The following is a 24,076-nucleotide window of genomic DNA, read 5'->3' on the forward strand; positions in this document are numbered from 1 at the left end:
TTAGCAGTTTTAAATAACTTTACACCATTCGGTCTCTTGGTGAGCTAAAAACTACGTTAATATTTAAAGAGATTTTATTTTAAGCTCGCTGAATAATGTATAAAAAACGTTAAAATCATGCAACATTCCTCACTCCTTTCATCGTATCCAGCAGCAGCATATTTTCTATGTAAACACAAATATTCTCAGATGTTCAGTAACCATTTTGGAGGGTAAATTATGCATATCCTTGGTAATAATGCAAATGCGGTTTTGCAGGCAACTCCAGGGGATCTACGAAAGGCACGCTAAATGACAACAGAGTAAATTCGGTCGGGAAAGCCGATGATTCCAGTATAGCAGGTCAGTACTAATTACTCTATCTATAAAATTCTATATGTTTCCATATAAAAATTTTAATTTAAATTTAAATTTTATAAAAATTTTACGTCTCAACTAGATCGTCAACTTACTCTATCTATAAAATTATAGTTTAGAATAAAAATTCTCTGCCACAATTAGTTGATATTGCTGTTTATTAGTTCAGTTGGCTAATTTTTATTAACTTTGAGATATTCTTCTAAGCTCGTTTTTACTACTGTTTGGCTAAATTGTTCTTATTTTATCCATCTGCCGTGCATAATTCATGAAATAACTGCTGTTGTTCCTGGTCAAAATTATCTTTATCTTAATTTAACTTCAACGAAGCAGGCAATAGTATAAAAGCCAGCCTGTGGAATTTGTACACTCCTAAAAATGGCATTCAGGTGCTACAAATTATTGGGATGAGGGATATTATCTCGTATAAATCATATATCATTCCATCCCACCCCAATGCGCAAGACCGTTATCACTTTCGATAGCACGCTGATGTACCGGTGCGTCCATAAAGTAACGCATAAATTCATTATTTCGTAAACCGGTGACTTGCGGGAAAAATTAAGAAAAAGGTAACTTTTTATTTTTAAATTCCGATATTTTGGCGTATATAATATATATCATACCAGTGACGTCATCCATCTAGGCGTGATGACGAAATCACTGAATTTTTTAAGTGGGAATAGGGGTCATGTGATAGCTCATTTGAAGGGGTATTCAATTCTCTATTTACTAATAGAACCATTAAAATAATAATTTATACAGGGTGTTAAAAATTTTTTGAATCAAATTAATTGAGACAAAAAGAAGAATGTATATAATTTAATTAATTCAAAATACGTTTTAATGCTCTCAAAAAATAGGAAAAAATGTTTACTTGACAAATAAATATTGCTTATCGCTTAAATTCAATGTTCAAACTGCCAAGAGGGAGGTGGATGGAAGTTTTAACATTGAATTTAAGCGAAAAGCAATATTTATTTATCAAATAAACATTTTTTTCCTATTTTCTGACAAGAGTAAAACGTATTTTTAAGTAAATAAATTATATACATTCTTCTTGTTGTCTCAATTAATTTAATTTAAAAAAATTTTTGAACACCCTGTATATATAATTATATTAATGTTTATTTGGCTGAATAGAGAATTGAATACCCTTTCAAATGAGCTATCAGATGACCCCTATTCTCATTTAAAAAAAATCACCGATTACGTCATCACGCCCAGATAGATGACGTCACTAGTATGATATACATGCCAAAAAATCGTAATGTAAAACTAAAAATCGACCTGTTTCGGAATTTTTTCTTAAAATCGCCGGTTTACGAAATAATGAATTTATGCGTTACTTTATGGACGCACTGTATATAGAGGCTTCCAATCAACAAAAAGCTTGTCATATGGAAGCCCTAGGTACAAAGACTTCAGCATGATAACCTACCCTGAACCATACAGGACACCGTCAGCCGTTTTATCTCTAGTGACTTATCATCAAACTGTTTGCTTGCTCGGGCGCCAAGTTCAAGCTCCGGGCTGGGCCCAGTTCTGTGACTTGTTCGTCTTGGGCACATCGCTAGGGAACCTAGAATATGACGGGGTCATAAAGTACGAATACGGAAAGGGTATAACCAACTTCGCCTTTACGAAAGATCTCACCACCTTGTTGCGGTAGCGGGGAGAGAGATGCCCAATATTGGGGAACCCAAATCCGAAAGGAGGAGGGCCCAACACGGTGTCGGGCAGTCCGTCGTAGCATGCGCCTACAGGACTGTTCTGCGGTGACCCTGTGGACTATCTCGGGCTGTGTTTCTCTTTATGTGTTAGCAGTAGAAAAGAGATATCTCTGTGAAAGAAGAAAACATTTCACGACAGCCTTAAAAAAATAACTGTGGCAGTAAAAGTGGAAAGAGACTGAAGATGTTTTCTAGTGGACTAAGATACTGATCCCGAGCCTAAGTGACCGATCCTGACGCAAGTGCTGAGAAGACATGGGTGTTTTAGGGCCTATCTTCATAGGTTCGGAAAGCCAGATACAGGCAAATGCCTATACTATGAATACTTTGATATATTTTTACTCACACAACGCTGGAATGAAATAGATGGACAGTAGACAGAAGCAGAATGCATGAATAGGTATGAACACTGTGGGTGTGAGAAATATGATCGCGAAGATGACGGGAAGTAAGGCCGGATGGAATTGTGTGCACAATTACATCCGTGCAGTCATTAAGAAGAAAGAAGAATAGAGCCAACAACCGGACCAACGACAGAGATAAGATTTAGATAAGAGAAGAGGGTGCTCCGAAAATATCGTCGGCCTTACACTGCTTTCAAGGTAGGGTACGCGCAACGTACGCACACAAGTAGGAGAGGGTAGTTTTAGTTGGTAGGCAGGATAATAAGAGGACATAGGTTTGCAGGATCTCCTCCTAGATAAAAATGGGCTCAGATGTACTACTCTACTCTGAATCCAGCACACGCCATCCATCCATAAGGATGGGTCAACCAGGTAGAGTTTTAGGGCAAAACCAGACGCACCACGCTGTGGATCCGCAGTGGCTCTGAACGACAGAGATAGCTATACAGTGCATGTCTATTCTTAATTCAGATGTAATGTAAAATGTTCTACCTGAAAAAATGAATAAAATAACGTAATATATCTTTGAAATCTTTATTAGACGAGGATACCCTAATATTTAATTGATAAACAATACATAATACGGACGTTAATATTAAAATATGTAGATTAGCAATATTAAAAATACTCCATGTAATTAATAAAAATTATACAATACCAGTAGCCAGTATAAAGGAACAAATTTTTTTCTTAGAAAAAATATTTGGAGAATGTTTTAATATGGTCTCGTAGCTTATTAAAGTCACTAAAACTTATAACAATAAAATACTTCATTAAACCATGCCTATTCATACTATAAACATAATATTATATCTGGTTGATTTGATCTAGTGAAATGTTCATGCAAATTTGAATTTAAATAACAAATTCATCAAAATAAGATGGACACATAAGAACTAGGATATAATAGTGTTATGGACTAGTTCTAAATTCGTTCGCGGTGTAAATCAATCCTGAACTGATTGTGAACCACGCTTGCGTACAACCCTAGTACTAATAGACCAGTAAGGATATGCGAAAAAACGTCTATTTTTGGATGTGAGAGGTGGCATTCGGATTTTTGCAGATAAAGTTAGGTGACACCTTCAGTAATAATAATTGACTTACGCTCCTTCTCAAATATGCCCGGAACATTAATAAAAAAATTAAAATATTTAAAAATTTCGAAAAACATCGATTTTTTTCTGCTTTCTTTGCTTATAACTTTAAAACGATTCGTTTTGGAACAAAGTCGTAGAGAAATAAAATAAAGATAATTGAACTTTGTATGATATACGACTGGTAAAAAATATCTTAAGGTATTACCTTTTCTGCAATATAGCAATAAATACAAAATAAGAGGGCAAAGTAAGTCTGTTGTTATTCAATATTTTTTGACAACTTTGGTGGCACTTAGAACATTAGTAATTCACTTAGGAAATTCTTTGTAACATGCTTAAATCGTGTACCAAATTTCATTAAAATCGACCTAATAAATTTTGCATAATAAATTTGCAATCTATATGTTTTTAAAAAAGTTCAAATTTTTTAAAATCTTTCTGAACAAAAAGTAGACCATTTAGAAGTTGCCTAATTTTTTTACATATAAAGAGGTGCTCTACCTATCTAATACACTTTACAGAATTAAAATCGGATTATTTAAGGGGCCCCAGCAATGTTTTAAATTTATGATCAATTTTTTGGCTTATAAACAAATAGCTTTGTTTAATAATAAAAAATTTAATTTTTAGCAATGCAAATAATTAAAACCGGTATAATTTGACTTAAACTTCCAAATGCTGTCAGCAGAATTGCTATTTTATTTTTTAATCAAAAATTATTCGCGTTCAAAAATTGCAATTTCTCGATTTTTGAAAGTTCCACCGCGTTTATCTCGAAAACTATGCATCATACGAAAAAACTTGTAAGTGCATTTTTTGCTTAGAATTACCCAAGAAATACAAAAAATTTTTACCCAAAAAATTCGTGTTCTACGGGTCAAAATACATAAAAAACTTGGGTAAGTCCATCTAAATAAAGGAGCCCGTAGCACCCCCTCCTGGCCACAGCACTAATTTGTTTATAAGCCAAAAAATTGTTTATAACTTTAAAACATTGCTGAGGCTGCTTAAATAATCCGATTTCAATTCTGTAAAGTGCATTAGATAGGTGGAGTACTTCTTTATATGTAAAAAAATTGACAAATCTTTGTATGTTCTAGTTTTTGTTGTGCAAGATTTTAAAAAATTTTAATTTTTTAAAAAAGTATAGATTGCAAAATTATTATGCAATTAGGAAGGTTCCTAAGTGTAACCTAAGTGATGGAAAATCATTGAATAAGGACAGGCTTGTTTTGCCCCCTTATTTTATATTTATTGCTACTTTGAAGCAAGGGTGATAAATTAAGACATTTTTAACCAATCGCATCTGATAGAAAATTTAATTGTCTTTGTTTTATTCCTATAGGACTTTGTTCTAAAATGAATAGTTTTTGTTATGAGCAAAAAAAGTAGAAAAAAACGAAATTTTTTGAAATTTTTAAATATTTTTTTTTTTATTAATGTTCCGGGCATATTTGAGAAGGAGCATAAATCAATTATTATTAACGAAGTTATCACCTAACTTTATCCGCAATAATCTGAATGCCATCTCTCACATCCACCTAAAAACAGATCCTTACTGGTCTATAAGAGAATTCGTAACCAATCCTGGACTAGTCCAGGATCGTTACCGCGAAAGAGCTATTCTTTCCAGTTTACGTCAACTTTGCAGTGTACGTCAACTTAACAATAAAAGTTAAGTTATGTGGAGATGTTGAAGGTGGACATATTGTTTGATTTTATTTATTATTGTTACTTATAATTTTGTTAATTCTTATTATTTTTGATGAAAGTTCTGTGTCAAAGGTTTTGACTGATTTTTTATGTTTTATAATGTTAATCAAAATTAATTTTTAAACCATTGATATAAATTCAGATTAAAACAAGACATACGTAATTTTTTGCACGGCTAGCTTTGATCCCAATAACAATAATTGTGGATCGCTCCTTATGTTATATAGAGGGGGTGATAAAACCAACCCCTGTGATATTACCGCATTTGGGATTCTGTGTTTAGATAGAACTGGTCTCACTGTATCCATAATGTCTCATTTTGTATATCAGCCCTTTATGCCATACTCTGTCGATGGCTTTGCGTACATTATAAAAGCTATTCCTGTATATTGCTTTTCGCTGAACCAGGCTGTTATTAATATAAATTGTAAGGTGTGGCCAAATCTGTCAACTATTGATATCTTGTTTTTAACTATTGAACCGTGAACATTTTTGAAGTTTATCAAGGGTTATATGAGCTCCAGCTTGTATTAACAGCAAACTGTCCGACCCTTCTTCAGAGCATACATTTTAGTATTTACTCATGTACTCTTCTTGAAATCAGATTGATATTGTCCTAATGTCACGGATTACGTGCTTAATATAATATATATTTTGATAAAATCAATGGGAAAGTCCCCGTAGCTGGCTGTATACCATAGTTAAAAAACCATACAGAAGTAAAAACTTCTTTTGTATATTGGTATAAAAAGTTTTATTACTTTTGTTGGTCTGTGTCCATTGAACTGGCAAGAACCACAAGTTCTTAACGAGCAGGGAACCATGTTGCCCTTTGAGCACTCCTAACACATAAATTAATCCTTTAACATCGACTTGGAGTCGCTACAAATACCACTTAATTATTATGTAAACCATTAATATTGATGTAACCTTTTTCAAAAAGTTGCTAGTTTCTTTTACGAAGCAGAACGCACTGAGGATGATCTGATTCAGATTGAAAACGTTTTGCTAATCCTTCTGGAGGACCTTTATGTTTTTTAATAAAACTTTTTATACCAATATACAAAAGAAGTTTTTACTTCTGTATGGTTTTTTATATATTTTGATGTTCTTATTAATATTTGATGACATGCATCCAGTAAATGTATCACTCTTGTTTGACAAATAAATAATAATTGATGGATTCGACCGTTACTTGATGGAAGTTCATTTTATCTCACAATAAAACACTGAAAAACCTAAATTATACTCTTTTATTAAACTACACAAACCTGACCACCCAATTAGACCTGTAGTTTCCTTTTATACAGCTCCGTCATATAAACTTTCAAAAAAACTGTCAGATATTATTACAGAATACACTAAATTTTCACCTAAATTCACCGTAAAAAATACACTAGAACTAGTTAATAAAATACAACATTTTCAATTACCCAACAACTCCAGACTAATTTCATTTGACGTAAAAAATCTTTTTCCCAGTGTTCCTCCTACAGAAACTTTTGTTTTAGTTAAAAACCTTTTAGAACATAATAGTACAAATCCGATCATTGCATCTGAAATTTTACATCTTCTTGAAATTTGCATAAATCAAGACTATTTTGAATTCAATAATCAAATTTACACAAACAACAGTGCAGGACTTATTATGGGTAATCCTCTAAGCCCATTACTATCAGATATATTTATGAACCAACTTGAAACAACAATTTCTAAACACCCCTTATTTAAACAGTTCTTATATTGGTGGAGATACGTGGATGACATACTAGTCTGCTTTACAGGAACTAACAGACAACTTGACCAATTTCTATCATACATTAATTCACTTCATAGTAATATTGAGTTCACAATAGAAACAGAACAGAATAATTCCATAAACTTTCTAGATGTAACGATTACTAGACTACACAACAAACATGAGTTCTCCGTATATCATAAACCTACCCATACTGACACAACTATACACAATTCATCATCCTACACAACACAAATTAGCAGCCTACCATAGCATGATACATAGACTGACAGAAATTCCTATGACAAAAAATAACTTCGAGACAGAACTAAATATCATTAGACAAATAGCAGTAAACAATGGCTATAACGAACAAACAGTTAACAACATTTTAAACCAAAAACTCCATAAGAAAGCCTTGAAATTAGTGTATCCACCACCACAGAAAGAACCCAGTACCTTCTGCTCTCTCACATATACTGGCAAAATAACAACAAAAATAGCCAGATACATAAAAAAGAAAGGAATAACACCAGCTTTCAGAACTAACAACAACTTAAGCAAACATATTAAAAACAATAAAAGCCGAAAGAGAAAGCAACTACAGAGTGGTGTGTACAAACTAACTTGTGGTGACTGTCCGAAAACTTACATCGGTCAAACTGGCAGAACTTTTGACAAACGGATAGCAGAACACAAAAGGGCTTTCAACAATAGAAAAACAGACACTTCTACATACGCACTTCACCTTCTAGATCATAATCATTCTTTCAATGAAGAGTTTCAAATTCTACATATTCAAAATAAAGGCCTTAAGCTATCACTTTTAGAATCAATGGAAATTAATAAATTGAAAAATACAGATATAATTCTGAATGACCAACTCGAGACAAACAGCTCCCCACTCCTCAACCTCTTCAGTTAAAGACTTAAAAAGGCAAACACATTGTAAAATATATCACTTGAGAAAGGCACTTTGCCGAAACAGCTGTAGTAATAACAAAGTTGTAATAAATTTTGTGGAAGTATAGAAAAACAAACGTTTTTCAGTGTTTTATTGTGAAATAAATAATATCTTCTTTTTGAGTAAGAAAGGACACAGCAAGGGAATTTGGCAATTCTGCAAACAGTATTGCTTCCTTCCAAATCTCAACTAGGGGGCATTTTATATATTTAAGAATAAATTTCTCACATTGTAGTATTTTTATGAATTATAATGTATAAAATTAATGTAATTAATCTGGATTTATTATGTATATCAACACAGAAGGTTTCAATTAAGTCTGTAATAAAAGAAAAAAACGGGCAAATGCCCTAATTGTGTTAATACTTCATAATGAACTCCAAAGTGCCCCACTAATAAAAAATTAACGCTGCAATCTTTTACTTTTTAGATTACGACTACGACAGTGAGTACACTCTGCCGTCGAATGGCCCTCCGCCCATCCAGGAGCCTCCGGGCGCCTTCAGTGGAGCGTCGAGAAACTTCAGCTCCGGCGGAGTCGTCGTTTTCTGCTTCTTCCTCTCGATACTTTTCTTCTTTTTCGCCTCGGCGGCCGCGGCCTCGTCCGATGAGGGCCCGAGGTGATGCCCGAAATGAAATTAGGAAAGTAGTAGTCGAGGAAAGGAGTGCAGCGGAGGGTAAGGAGTTTTTTGTGTGTTTATTTTTAGTTTCTTTTTTTGTGTTGAAGTTAGATTTGTTTCGTGGGAATAGTAGCAGTTGGTTTGTTAAGGTTTTTGCTTTTTTAATTTGATTATTAGCAGGAATATTTGTTAAATACATATAAAATTGTGAATAAAAATGTATAGAAAAATGTGTAACCTAAACTATGAAAGATAATAATAAATAAAAAAAATTGAAAAAAAAAATTTAAGAAACGCTTTTCTTTAGATACGAGTTACCAAAATTAAAAATATTTTAAAAAAATCAACTAAAAAGAAAAAAAATAAAGAAATCTAACACATTCGTCAAAGAAAAGCGTGGCTCGTGTTCATCGAATAAACGGTTTTCGCCCCACGCTTTTCTTTAACGAATGTGCTAGATTTTTTCAATTTTTTTTTGATTTTTAGTTGCTTTTTTTATAATATTTTTAATTTTAGTCACTCGTAACTAAAGAAAAGCGTTTCTTAAAAATTTTTTTTCGTATTTTTTTTATTTTTTACTTTTTAGTCTTACACTTTTCAAACATTAAAATATATCGTCATGTTTAATAAAATATGTATAAAACATATGATGTACAAACATGAAAAGTAGTCTTAATCAGCAAAAAATTTGAAACTTTATTGTTTATTTATGAAGCATAACGTAAACAATTAACGTAAAAAGTGAAATTATGTATTGTTCATATCATTAGCTATACAACCAGTAAAAGTTTCAAGTTTTTCCATTGTAAAAACAAGAGAATTTAAGCATTTTCCATTAGAATCTTTTTTTTTTAATTAAACAATTAATAAACATGAAATTTTTTATTGACAATTCGTGTATTGTTCCCGCGAATGCATATGTCTGCAAATTTTTATTCACTTGCATTGAAGAAAAGGCAGTCAAATTAACGTCTAAAGATTTGACGCAAACTATTGAACTAAATAAAAGCGTTTAAAAACTAATAATTTAACATTATTGACCAAGCAAATTAGCTCAATTTTAATTTAAAAAATATTTATTTAAACTAATATGATAGACACGACGCTTGCTTAAACTAATATGATAGACACGACGATAGCGTCGGTCGACCGCCTACAATATGGACTGACGACTTAAGAAAGCTAAATAAAAACTGGATGAAAGCGGCGCAGGATAGATGGGGTTGGACACGAGGGGAGGAGGCCTATGTTCAGCAGTGGACTTTTGAGGCTGGATGATGATGATAGACACTGGTCGGTGGGGGCTATAGTACAACTTGAGGACCTTGTTTACGACATTCACTACAGCAAACAGGACAACTAGCACAGAATAAAATGGAAAGATGCATGAAAGAAACAGATATGAAAAAGAAAAAAGTCAAATTAGCTGCCCTCATCCTACTTAACGAAGAAAGATATGTAACAAAATCTGAGCAGAATATTCTTCTTCTTAAGGTGCCTATCTGTTCCGGATGTTGGCGATCAGCACGGCTATCCTAACTTTGCTTGCTGCTATTCTGAATAGTCCGGTTGTCGATGTATTAAACCACTTTCTCAGGTTTTGAAGACAAGATATTCTTCTTCTACCAGGTCCTCCCTTTCCAAATACCTTGCGTTGAAGAATGAGTTGTAACAAGCCATATCTCTGTTCATTTCTCATAACATGGCCAAGATATTCTAGTTTGCGTTTTTTTATTGTGTTAATAATCTCACATTCTTTGCGTATTCTACGTAGAACCTCAACATTAGTCACACGATCTACCCACAAAATTCTCAAAATGCGCCTCTAACGCCACATCTCGAATGACTCGAGTTTTCTCAAAGAAGCCTCGGAAAGTGTCCAGGCCTCTACTCTGTATAATAACGTAGAAAATACATAGCATCTGATGATAGAAATTTTGGTAGCAAGAGGTAAATCGTGCCTTCTGAAAAGAGACTTCATCATTATGAACGCTGATCTCGCTTTTCCTATGCGTTGTTTTATTTAACTTCAGTGGTCCCACTGGCTTTTTACGTTGGTACCAAGGTATTTGTAGCTGTCGACCCTGTCAATTAGTTGTTGGTTAACCAAAAGCTGTGTATTTAATTTTTCGCGCTTACTGACTACCATGTACTTTGTTTTTTTCGTATTGAGATCAAGTCCGTATTCTCTACTTATATCTGATATGCGCGACATTATTCTTTGCAAACTATCTAGATTATCTGCAAAAACTACAGCGTCGTCGGCATATCTAATGTTGTTCAGACGCACTCCATTGACTAATACGCCTTCCTGTAGTTCTCCCAGCGCTTGCTCGAAGATACATTCAGAGTATATATTAAACAGCACCGGAGATAGGAGACAGGATGCATCCTTGCCTCACTCCTCTATCTATGGAGACTGCCTCTGTCAATTGGTCATCCACTTTAATATTGGCAGTTTGGTTGTAATACAACCAAAGCAGAATATGGCAATACTAAAAGGATTAATACTAAAAGAAGAAGTCAACAACAAGAATATACCAACAATAGTGGAATAAAGGAAGTCGAAGTAAAAACACCTACAATTTCATACACAATACCTACATATGCAACATACAATTTCTATTATACACATGCTGTGGCCAGCAGCGCAGAACGAGATTAACTCTCGAAGATTATGAAAATCTTGGAAGGGAAGAAAAGAGAATGTTCAGAAGAAAAAAACGAACAATACCAACACGCTCTAAACGAAATTGTTAACTACCACAATGGAAAGGACATACGAACATTCTACCAACAGATAAATAGCTGCAGAAAAGACTTCAAACCCAGAATAATAGCCTGTAAAGATAGGGACGGCTCTATAATTAGTAACAAGGAACAGATATTAAACAGATGGGCGCAACATTTTGAAGAACTGCTTAGTGGCAATTATGAAGATGGCGAGATGGAGGATCCCATACTTCAAATTAAATAAGATGATCGGCAGCCACTCCCCACCATCTTAGGGAATTAGGAATTAGGAAAGAAATTAAGGAAGCCATCTTAACACTTAAAAATAACAAAGCCCCCGGTTCGGATAATCTCCCTGCTGAACTCTTCAAAAACGGCGGCGACACCCTCTTGAAACACATGCATGCATACATTTGGCAACAGAAAGAAACACCCACAGACCGGAAGTTGGGTGTACTGTGTCCTCTACACAAAAAGGGAGACATGATGGTGTTTGATAATTATAGAGGCATCACTCTACTCAATATGGCATATAAAGTGTTGTCCAACGTATTGTACAAAAGACTTCTCCCCTACGCTGAAGAAATAGTAGGAGGATATCAGTGCGGTTTCTGTCCTAATAAATCAACAACGGACCAGATATTTACAATGAGGCAGATCCTTGAAAAAACCCTAGAGTTCGGCGTCGACACCCACCACATAGTCGTGGACTTCAAAGTCGCATACGACTCAGTTAATAGAGGCAAACTTCTACTTGCTATAGTAGAATTTAAAATACCGCTTCATCTTGTCCAATTAACTGAACTTACGCTCACAGCAGCAGAGAGCATGGTAAAAATCAAGAACGATTTCTCAAGACCCTTCCATTGCAAAAATGTACTTAGACAGGGTGATGGACTATCGTGTCTCTTATTTAATCTGGCATTAGGAAAAATAATTCGGGAGTCCCAAATTAATACGAATGGTACTATCTTTAACAAATCAGTACAAATTGTCGGATATGCAGATGACATAGACATCATAAAAAGATCTAAAAATCTCTGACTGAAGCATTTCGGTCGTTAAGAGCATCTGCACAGAGAATGGGGCTAAATATAAATGTTCAAAAGACCAAATATATGTGTTGCACTAGGTCAAGCAACCCGATACCTACAAGAATAATAATTGAAGACCTAGAACTGGAAGTTCTCGACACCTTCATATACTTAGGCTCGCTGCTAACTAAATATAACAATGTCAGTGAAGAAATTAAAAGAAGAATAGTGCTCGCCAATAAGTGCTACTATGGCTTAAGAAGACAGATGGCCTCAAAAATACCTAGAAAAATTAAATTGACTGTCTACAAAACACTAATAAGGCCAGTGCTAACATATGGCTCAGAAACTTGATCACTTACTCAGAATGACCAAGAACTTTTCAAACGTTTTGAGCGAAAAGCTCTAAGACGAATATATGGTGGCATAAAAGAACAAGGTTTGTGGCGCAGGCGTTACAACTTTGAGTTGTATAGAAATTTTGGAGAACCTGACGTTGTACAATTCATTAAGGTAGCACGACTTAGATGGATAGGTCATGTAATCAGGCGAGAGGAAGAGGGTCTAGGACATTTCGGCGTCGCCGTTTCGGCGTGGCCATTTCGGCGTGGCCGTTTGGGCGTAGAGCCGTTTCGGCGTAGGCCGTTTCGGCGTCGGCCATTTCGGCGTCAGAGATTTTATTTTAGTTGACTAAATACCTACATTGGAGTCTATTAGTAAGACATTATTTTGAAAAAAATCTTTTAATATAGTTATTTAAATAGATACATTGGAGTCCATTGATCACAAAATTTTAATATTAATGGTAGATTTGTATATGTCAATTTTATACTTATGTGTGTGTGCTTGTTATTTAGCTCATAGTTAATGTAATATCTGTAATTGGCTTCTAGCTGTAGATATTATATATAAATAAATGAATAAACAAGATTTTGGAAAAATGAATATTTTATTTTAGTTATTGTGCAATATATATAGGGATAACTATTATTATACTAACTAATGGTAAATATTTTAAAAGCAGATTCCTTTCAAGAAAATATTGTATAATTTAATTTTTTTTAAAAATATACATTCTGCAAATATTTTTGCTTAAAAAAGATATTTTAACAATATTAAAATTCTCCGTCTATATACCATATAATGTATGTCTAATTAAAGTTGAAAAATGTCAGTTATCATCTAATTAGCTCTGGGACAATTAAGAGAACAGCAATTATTATTAATATGCATTAATAAAAAATCCAATATAGGTATTTGCAGAATAAAATATAACAAAATGTTTATAAAAGAAATATATTTAGTTTATTTTTCTACTTGACCATTAATGTTAAAATTGTGTGACCAATGAACTCCAATGTATTTAAATAACTATATTAAAAGATTTTTTTCCAAAAAATTGCCTGACCAATAAACCTCAATGTAGGTATTTAGTCAACTAAAATAAAATTTCTGACGCCGAAATGGCCGACGCCGAAACGGCCTACGCCGAAACGGCCTACGCCGAAACGGCTCTACGCCCAAACGGCCACGCCGAAATGGCCACGCCGAAACGGCGACGCCGAAACGTCCCATTCCGAGAGGAAGATACCATAGTCAGAAAAGTTTTTGACCGAAGAGGGCCGATAGGACAACAAGCAAGAGGAAGATCGAGACTTGGGTACCAAGACAACCTAAAAAATGATTTGAAATCTATTGGAATTAGAGGATGGAGAAGAGTTGCCAGAGACAGGAGCGAATGGAGGATTACTCTGAAGAAGACTTTGGCTCATAAAGAGCTGTAACGCCACTGATGATAATGATGCTGTGGCCTACAAGATCAAGGAGTAGTACTTCTGTCAATTTTGAGAAGACATAATAAAACATTATTATAATGTAATAAAACTTTGGTTATAGATCTTCCCAGGATTTTTTAAATAAGCTTTTTTGGGATGAAAATCGAATCTTCAATCATTAGTTATTTAAAAATGTTATTTTTTATTACACTAATAATTATTGTGGCTTGATAAATCTAAAAATTAGGCGCGATTTTCTAGTTTTACAGTCGAATATACAAACATTTGAAATATCGTTTTTCTTTTTATTTCAGATGACTGCGTTTCAAAAGTGTGCCATGGCTCTACTCAAGTGGCAAAACATATCCAGAATGAGACTGACTGATCAATAACTTCTATTAAAAAAATGGACCTGTACTGTAAATATTGTAAAAAGTGTATTGTAAAAATAAGCTAGTACAAAGTGTATACAAAAATAAAGATGCTCTGCTAAAGTGTATTATAGAGACTGCCGTTTCATTACGAGATAGTGCTTCAGTTTGAATAGAGGAGGACGTTTTAAATTAAATAATATAATATTTGTAATTAAACCCTTATTTTCAACAGGGAGGAGTAAACTCAAAAGACTCAATTCGGTTCAGAGGTGATTCACCATCCCCTACGTACGTTTCTGTATCTCCAGACGTCTTCAGTGGGGCTACATGAACAACTCTACATGAAGAGGTGTTCATGTAGCCCCACTGAAGATGTCTGGAGAGACAGAAACGTACGTACGGGATTGAAACTTAATTGAAACCTAGGCTCTATTTAATTTTTCATTTAGTCATATTTTGAATAAAAGGAATCAACTTTCGTTGGAATTTTTACTAGATGAATAGACGAAATGTGATTGCATATTTTTTTATTTAAAGAAGACAAAGTCGCATCCACCCGAAGGTTGTTAGGGACATTTCTGTAACATTTGTAACAATATTAAATCAAAAATTGGTAAAAACTAATTACAATTTGTATACAATTAAACCTTTGGAGCAATAATTCGATTCCACGCACTAACATTTTATTTTTAAAATGAACTTTCAGATCGCTAGCGACACTCCGAATTAGCGTTACGCGCACTAGTATTCTGCTTGTTCATATTTTCTTCTACGCCTATGTGGGATGGTATCCACAGGAAGTGGATTCTTCTGAAACTTTCTTGAGCTTCCATTAGTTCGACCATGATCCTTTTCTCAATGGGGTGTTTATGGTATATATTTTGCATAGCTTTGACTATGCTAAGAGAGTCGGAGAGGACTAGACAACAAGGAAGGTTTTTAATATTTACACGTTTGGTGGCTTCAAACAAACAAAAAACTCTGCAGTATAGATGCTGGAATTTAAACAAAGAGGTTGGAGCATAGCAAGGCGATGGAAAAACCCATCTATATTCTTTTGAAGTAGAAACTTGAATCTTAATGTTGACTTAATTGAGATGTGTCACTTTCCCAGTCCGATGCCTCACTACCAAGGTGTTTAAAAATGTTTTTCCTTAAGGACGTGAATTTGCATTTTATAGATCTTTCTTTTAAATGAGGGTAAACTTCAGTAAGCATATCGGTCATGGCTGGTAGGTCTGTGGTATATTCTTGAATCGTGGCTATAGGATCTGTTGATCCCGTGATATTCGTTAGGAGCATGTTAAGTTGATCAAAGTTTAGAGGGAAAGGTTGAGGGTGATTTTCTATGAAGTTTTTGGCAGGGTCAAGTAAGAGAGAAAATGAGCATTCAGAAGTGCTTGCTGAACTAATTTTAGCTTTTTTAGATTTTGCTTGGACTTTAGGCGGTGGAAAAATGTTACGTTCTTTTGAAGATGGATCTGCTTCAGGTGAAATAATTTCATCAAAGTTACGTTTTGGTTGATTAATTATGTGACTGTCCTTATTTGATGCATCTACTTTGTTCGGTATCTCCGGGATATTAGAAATAGACATTTGTTCACACTGAGAAAGGTTTGTATCATTGGGTGCTTGCGAAGATATATTTATTGCCCTGGATACCGAAGCTTCATTGTTTTGTTTGGGGTTTAGTTGAGCTACTGGTTCGGAGCACTTTGATGCAATGTGACCTGGCTTCTTGCATCTAAAGCAAACTAAACTGTCTTGAAAAATGAATATTCTATATATCGTGTTATCAAAAACAAGAGTAAATGGCTCTGGTAGTGTTAGACTGTGAGGACTGATATAGATGTGTCTTCGAAAACTAAGGATGTGACTGTGCTCAGGCATAGAAGCACTAATTTTGAGGAATGTCATGGGGGAGACAGGAACTATGCCGATTTTTTGTAACTTATTGATTAGCAAGTCGTGCGGTATTGAAGGACATACGCCGGAGAGCACAAGTCGTTCCGCTGGTGTCTAACCTTCTTGCTCTGACAATTTCACCTTGTATTTCTAATTGACCATGATTATTCATAAAATCATCTACTATTTGTTTATTGGATAAATACATACATACGCGATTATTAGATAATCTAGAAGAGAAAATTATATTTTTCGGTTGAATTATATTTCCAAGTGGGAGAAGGTAGTCTTGAAGTTTGGTGTTTTCTAAGGCACTAAAGATAATTGCTTGGGACTTTAAAGGAAATTGCACTCTAGACGCTGCCAGAGTATGACTGTGATGCGTTTATTTGGCGTTGATGGTCTTGTATTGTAGAACTGTTGTGTGATTCCATGTTTGAATTCATTTCGATAAACGTTAAGTGAAAAGTAAGTCCGACCCTGTACGCCTGCTAAAGCAGGTATATCGGTCTTTACCAAAAGCGGTTATTTTGCTGGTAAAACTGGATTTGTTTATTGCCAACAATAACAAATAATTGCAGTTTGCTGACTTTAATGCTAATTTAACTGGATATTATGTAAAGAGTTTGTACACTTAGAGTTTATTTCAATATATCACTGAGATTCACAATTTATAACTTATATTCAACTTTTTTAATATTAAAATTATTCGGAGCCCACATTGAATACAACATTATAGTTATCGATGCAGGACCGGTCTCCGCGATTGCATATTGTAGACTCCCTTTCGTTTTCTTTTCTCGTCGTCTCCTTGTTTTATAAATTGTAAAAATCAGAGATTAAGGATCTTACCAGAAAGTGGTTCCATGAAAAGTTTCAGATTTATTGTTTAGATCTGAGACTTCCCATGTCTCTCCAATAATGTCACTAGAAAAATCATCAGATTCATCTCTTTTTTGGTTGATCATGTCGGCCTTTGACGGTAATCAACAAATATTATATTACACTAATACGTCGCTAAAGAGTTTTTTTTATATAATATCAGACTATAAATCTAAAAATTAAAGGAATAACGCAGAAAACACAAAAAAATCACCGATATAACTTAATTAACCTATGAATTTTAAATGACAATACTGTCGAAATTTCATAATTTAGTTTAGTAAACTTGCCTGCAATAGGACCAATTACAAACAAGCATTACGGCGCGGTAAATTTGAATTACTCCTCCTAGTTTAAAAACGAGGTATAGTGTATTAATTTTAGTATATTTTTTATAAAAGATGTTAGTAAGAATTTTGCTATAAAGAATATAATTTAATTTACAACAGTACAGATGTGACCAAGGGTTGTGATCTTTAATTGTATCACAAGGTATTTTTAAGCATTGCAAAAAAAATTCTTTCTTCAAAACTAGTTTATTATTAAAAAATGGATAACCATTTTCAATTTCGTTGCAAAACTACAATACAGCCGAACCATATTCTAGTCCAATCAGAGAGTGCAGCAAGCACCTCTACCGGTTTCGAAACTTATTAGTCTCTCATCAGGAGGCACACATGCTGCTCTCCCTGATCCAACCAAAGCAAACCCCAGCGTGCAGTCCCGGATTGCAACGAACGAAATGGCATAGATGCCCTAGCGCCAACTGCTACAACAAAACTAAGTTTTCACTCTAATTGCATATAAAACAACATAATGCTATTCTACACCCCACCAGAATGAAAACAATGGGAACCTTCTGTGGTTACACCTCCGAGGCTTCTACAATATGCAAACTATACGGATGCTGAGACTAAGGAAGATGAGGGAATTCTACAATTTACAATTCACGTCCCATCTGCTCAGCGCGGTAAAGTTCCAACGAGAATGGTTTCCTTCGTACTCCAATCAGAGTAAATGTAAATAAAAAATGGATAACCATTTTCAATTCTTGTTGGAACTTTACCGCGCTGAGCAGATGGGACGTGAATTGTAAATTGTAGAATTCCCTCATCTTCCTTAGTCTCAGCATCCGTATGGCTTGCATATTGTAGAAGCCTCGGAGGTGTAACCAGAGAAGGTTCCCATTGTTTTCATTCTGGTGGGGTGTAGAATAGCATTATGTTGTTTTATATGCCATTAGAGTGAAAACTTAGTCTTAGTTTATTATTACTTGATCTTCTGTTTTTCTGTTATTTTACTCAGTTGCCTAGTAAATCACTCGAGGCACAGTTTTTTATTTGGATAGATACAAATTTTTTGTGGATAACTCTCTCGTCCTCTTCATATTCAGGTTTAAAAAAAATTTATTTCTGAATATTACTCTGCCAGTTAAGTACCGTGTCTGAGTATCGTCTCTGCCAGTCGCCATTATCACCTGGTCATCAGCAAACTAATGTTTATATTATACATTCATCGTCAAGTTCTATACTCAACCTACGTACGTTTTTCTATCTTCCCAGGGCTGCTGCAAGATATATCTTGAATAAAGATGGTGAGATAAATATTATATAAAAAGGATTTCCACACTTTTAGTTCTTTCTGATTTGCCAGTCCCCTTCCTGCAGATTTCTTCTTTCCATCGCTTCGTCCACTTCATCTTTAAAAAACTTCAGGGTCTGCCTCTCTATTTCTTCTTCCTATCGGACTCCACTCTGTTATTCTGTTTATCAAATGTTTTTAGTCTGCTCTTCTGACATGTCCGTAACAGGTTAATCTTTTCCGTTCTATATAGTCTATCATAATATGAGTTCAGTCTCACGCTTTTCTTAATTTCTATGTTCCTTATTCTATTTCCTTTTGTTACTCTGCAGCTTCTCCTTAGGAAATCCATCTCTGTTGATTTTATTTTGTTTTTTTTTTTTCTTATTTATTATCCAATTTTCACACCCATTAGTAAGGATACTTCTTGTCAGGGTATTAAGTATTTTTTCTTTTCGTTTTTATACCGATGTTTTTATCCCTTATTAACGGGTTTATTTTTCGTATGCAGTCTCTTGTTTGTCCTAGTCTAGTTTTTATATCTTTTTCAGTTGTTCCTTTGTTTGATATTATGAAACCTAAATACTTGTACTTGTCTGGTCCTTTGATTTGTGTGCCTTCGTCTATTTCCAGTTGTTTTATTTCTGTATTCTCCGTTGTTAGGTAATCAGTTTTCTTTAGGTGTTTTTCCATTCCATTCTTTGTGATATATTTCAGCAATATTTAACATTGTTCGTCCGCTATAACTTTTCCCATGCATCACGATTCATTTTCAAACAAATTAAGTCAAAACTTGAAAGTGAAACGAACGTCGATGTGTATATACATTTTGTATACTGTATACTATATTATACTATACTCCATCTAATTTACTTACCATTGCACGTCATCCACATTATAGCCCGTGACGTCACATGATACCAACACGAAATATTTAGGCGGTAGGTGTGTTCTTTTTTAGAATCCTTTTGCCAAGTACACTGGAATTACAGCCACTAGACATATTTTATTATATACGCGTAGAAATAATATTTGAAGATTTCTATTAATGTTAACTTAAAGACATACACAATAATATGTTTCGTTTAATTTGTATAAATTGATTATAAAGCGTTTTTGTGAAGCACATTTGTTCGGAACACACTTTAACTGTAATCGAACGAAGGTGACATTTTGGCATACATTGGTAAAATTTATTTGACAGTTGCGGTATTGACACTTTAGATTTGTTTTTATTCTTTACTCGTAGTATTTGTTTTATTATATTTATTGTTTTTATTATTTACTTTAAGGTAAGATTATAATTTAATTCTAGTTTTCTATTTCTAATGTTTTTATTTATTTACATTGAATATTAATTTGTTTTGTTGTGTAATCCAAGTTTGCAATAATTATGTGATCTATTTGATTGAAAATGAATTCAGAATTTTTTATAATTTGGCAACAATGTCAACTTAGATCTCTGACATAGACAATGACGTGCAACGGTAAGTAAATTAGATAAACTGTACACACATCGGCGTACGTTTTACTTTATGTTTTGACTTACTTTGTTTGAAAATGAATCGTGACGCATGGGAAAAGTTATAGCGGACGAATAATAAAATGTAATATATAGTATCCAGTATACAAAATGTATATACACATCGACGTTTGTTTCACTTTATGTTTTGACTTAATTTGTTTGAAAATAAATCGCAACCCATGGGAAAAGTTATAGAGGACGAACAATAGCAGCACATTTACCAAAAATAAACTGTGCTGTCATAATTTGGTAAATTAATATTGTCATAATTTAGTAAAAACTTTTTTTTCCTTTTTATAGTGTTTTAAGTATATTATATGATTTATTTACATCACTAGGTTTTCAGTACTACTTGTATAATAATGAAGCACACCGTACATCTTATGGAAAATGTAACGTAACTCAAATATTCTTCTCGAAATTACAAAAATTTCATATCATTGCGTAAACTCTGAATTTGATTTATGATGGCTTAAATTGATATAAGTAAATAAATCTAAAATCACATTGGTATGTAAATGAGTTAGAAAACAGATTTCATAATTCGGCAGTTCATAAATCTTTCTCCAGGTATAAGGCAGAGGCTTACTCTTATCTAAATATTAGTAGGTATAATTTGGTCAGTCGTACCAAAGTATATAGTTCCTCTAATCGGCTTAACTCACGCTGGGTTAAGCTGTTTTCAATAGCCATTTAGTATTTATAAATGACATACAGGGTGTTAGTAAATAAGTATGAAAAACTTTAAGGAGTAATTTTACATGAAAAAATAATGAGATTTTGCTCGATAAATGTATGTCCGCAAATGCTTCGTTTATACGGGGTGTTGAAATTTTTATTTCAAAATGCCAATTTATTTATTGCTCTAAGACCGGTTGAGATATGAAAATGAAATTTGGTGCGTTTTAAAAGGTAGTTATTGTACATTGTTTGAAATCCAATTAAGAATTTTTTATTTATCATTTGCGCGCCTAGGGAAGTGGTCTGAATTTTTTTAAAGAAAAAAATAATACGCCACTGATATATTTCGAATTAAAAATTATTTTTATATTTTACTCCTAATTTGTGATAAAAAACCTTTCTTGTCTTTTTTTCATATGGTGCACGGTTTTTTTGCAGAAAAATAAAACATCTTGACGGGTATTTTTTAATACATTATCAAGAACTATCCAATATAATAATACTAAACTAAAACAATAACAGAAAATATTACTAATAAGATTTTAACTAGGTGCAGAGCTACAACAAATGTTAAAAATAACCTCCTTTAGAGGTGACAGAATAATTTTATATTCATCATTGGCGCGCGTACGGGTAATGGTTTGAATTTTTTTTAAGAAAAAATAGTACGCCACTGAGATATATCAAATTAAAATTCACTTTTCAATTGCTTGTTTAATTTACGACAAAAATTCTTTCTTGCTTTTTTTCATATGCAGCGCCGTTTGGATGCAAAAAAATAAAACATCTTAACGTTTACAAAGTATTTGAACTAAGTTTCTATACATATGGAAACTACCTCGAATACTTTGTAAGCGTTAAGATGTTTTATTTTTTTGTATAAAAACGGCGCCTCGTATGAAAAAAAGGCGAGAAAGATTTTTTGTCGGAAATTGAACGAGGAATTCAAAAATAATTTTTAGTTTGACATATCTTAGTGGGGTACTATTTTTTTCTTAAAATAATTCAGACCATTCTTCGTACGCGCGTTGATGATGAATATAAAATTCTTCTGTTACCTGTAAAGGAGATGATTTTGAACATTTCTTGTAGCTTTGCACCTAGTTAAAATTTTATTAGTGATATTTTCTGTTATTGTTCTAGTTTAGTATTATTATCTTGGATAGTTCTTGATAATGTATTAAAAAATGAAAAATACGCGTCAAGATCTTTTATTTTTTTACATAAAAACGGTGCACTATATGAAAAAGAGAAGAGAAAGGTTTTTATCAGAAATTATACGTAAAATACAAAAATAATTTTTATTTCGAAATATTTCAGTGGCGTACTATTTTTTTCTTTAAAATAACTCAGACTATTACCCGTAGGCGCGCCAATGATGAATAGAAAATTCTTAATTGTATGTCAAAAAGTGCAAAATAAATACCTCTTAAAACGCACCAAATTTCATTTTCATAGCTCAACCGGTCTAAGAGTAATAAATAAGTTGATAATTTTAAATAAAAATGTCAACACCCCGTATCTCGTAAACGAAGTATTTGCGGACATATGTTTATAGAACAGACTGTTATTATTTTCATGTAGAATTACTTCTTAAAGTTTTTCATACTGATTTACTAACAACCTGTAGACTTCAAAAATGTGATTTCCATAAATAATTACAACTTAGTTCGTTACTAATCAAAATTCAGAGTTGGCGTAATAATATAAAATGATTGTGATTTCGAGACGAATCTAGTCATGTAAATTTTATTGCATTTGAATAACTTTGAGTTTTTCATAAGATATGTACAGTTACCTTTATTGTACTAAATTTTAAGTAATATTACTAGAGTAATAGAATCTTTTATTTTGATTTATTAATGTTTTCAGATTTAAAACGTTTGCCTCCGACTTAAATATTCAACTATTTGTAATTAGATATGTATAAATTGAATTCAATTAATAAAGTTTGAAGTGAAAATGTTTTGTTTTTATTTATTAAACTACCAGTTAATGATGTTGATGTTATAAACATTTTCATATTTAGCTAATTTCAAGTTATAGAAATGCACATTAAACTTTGGAAAATATGCTATTAAAATAACTCAGAGAAAACCTTTTAAGTGCAGCTAATTAGGGTAATAGTTCTGTAATCGTAACACGTTTAGCAATTGCTTTTTGAAATAAAACTGGCCTGGATAATCACAACTTTATATTGGTCCTTTAATAATGTTTTAATGACACTTAAACAATACATAGATATATTAGGTTTATATTAAAAGCAGTGTTTCCCGAACCTTTTTGCCCCATAGGCCACTTATCAATATTTTTGGTTCGTTAGACACCCTAAAGTAGAAGTTTTTTTAATTTATTCGATGAGCTTAGCTCTATTTAAGAAAAAATAATTATCATTTTTTGTACTTAATGGTTTAGTTCCTGTCTTCAAATTAGTGAGATGAAATCTTAAATCTCCATGATCAACGATTTATAAATTCCGAATTTTAAATTATTGGCTGGTTTCGGGGTGGTTCCAATCCCATAGGAGTGATTTGTTCAATTTTCTCAAAAAAAAAATAGTGCGACACATGCTTTTATGGTAAAACTAAGTGGGGATCCCGAATTTGATATTATTGACTGAGATCGGGGTGGTTTCAACCATATAGGGGTTGATTTGTTCAGCTTTCTGAAAAAAAAAATACATGTTTTTGTATTAAGACTAAATTAATCCGACTTCTAAATTTTGTACTGGCTTTGGGAGTTTTAACCCTGTCGCGGTTTATCTCTTCAGTTTTTCCGAAAAATAAAGTGCGACACATTTTATGAAAAAATTAAATATAGATTCAGAATTTTCTATTATTGCCTAGGTTCGGAAAGGTTTCAACCTTATAGGTGTTAACTAAAATATTAAATTAAAATTAAAATATCAAATTACATTAAATTAAAACTGAAATTAAATCAAATTAGATCACATTAGA

At 33.1% G+C, this 24,076-nt stretch overlaps 2 protein-coding genes across 3 annotated transcripts in view; both read left to right on the forward strand.

Moving 5' to 3' along the window:
• The window catches only part of LOC114326742 (neurotrimin-like), an 880,435-nt gene extending 857,353 nt beyond the window's left edge, over window positions 1-23,082 (forward strand). Inside the window, exons 10-12 of one of the 2 annotated variants that reach the window (XM_050643137.1) lie at window positions 259-342; window positions 8,440-8,686; window positions 14,486-23,082. In XM_050643137.1, the coding sequence (XP_050499094.1) occupies window positions 259-342; window positions 8,440-8,633 (278 nt within the window). In that variant the 3' untranslated portion in view covers window positions 8,634-8,686; window positions 14,486-23,082. The remainder of the gene's footprint in view (window positions 1-258; window positions 343-8,439; window positions 8,687-14,485) is intronic. The other variant, XM_050643138.1, reaches the window with a different exon arrangement.
• Window positions 1-24,076, forward strand: part of LOC114326749 (lambda-crystallin homolog) — a 593,088-nt gene that overhangs the window by 148,579 nt on the left and 420,433 nt on the right. The gene's annotated exons all lie outside the window — the stretch shown is intronic.

The sequence above is a fragment of the Diabrotica virgifera genome, chromosome 2 (assembly GCF_917563875.1).
Source record: "Diabrotica virgifera virgifera chromosome 2, PGI_DIABVI_V3a".
NCBI classification, from domain to species: Eukaryota; Metazoa; Arthropoda; class Insecta; order Coleoptera; family Chrysomelidae; genus Diabrotica; species Diabrotica virgifera.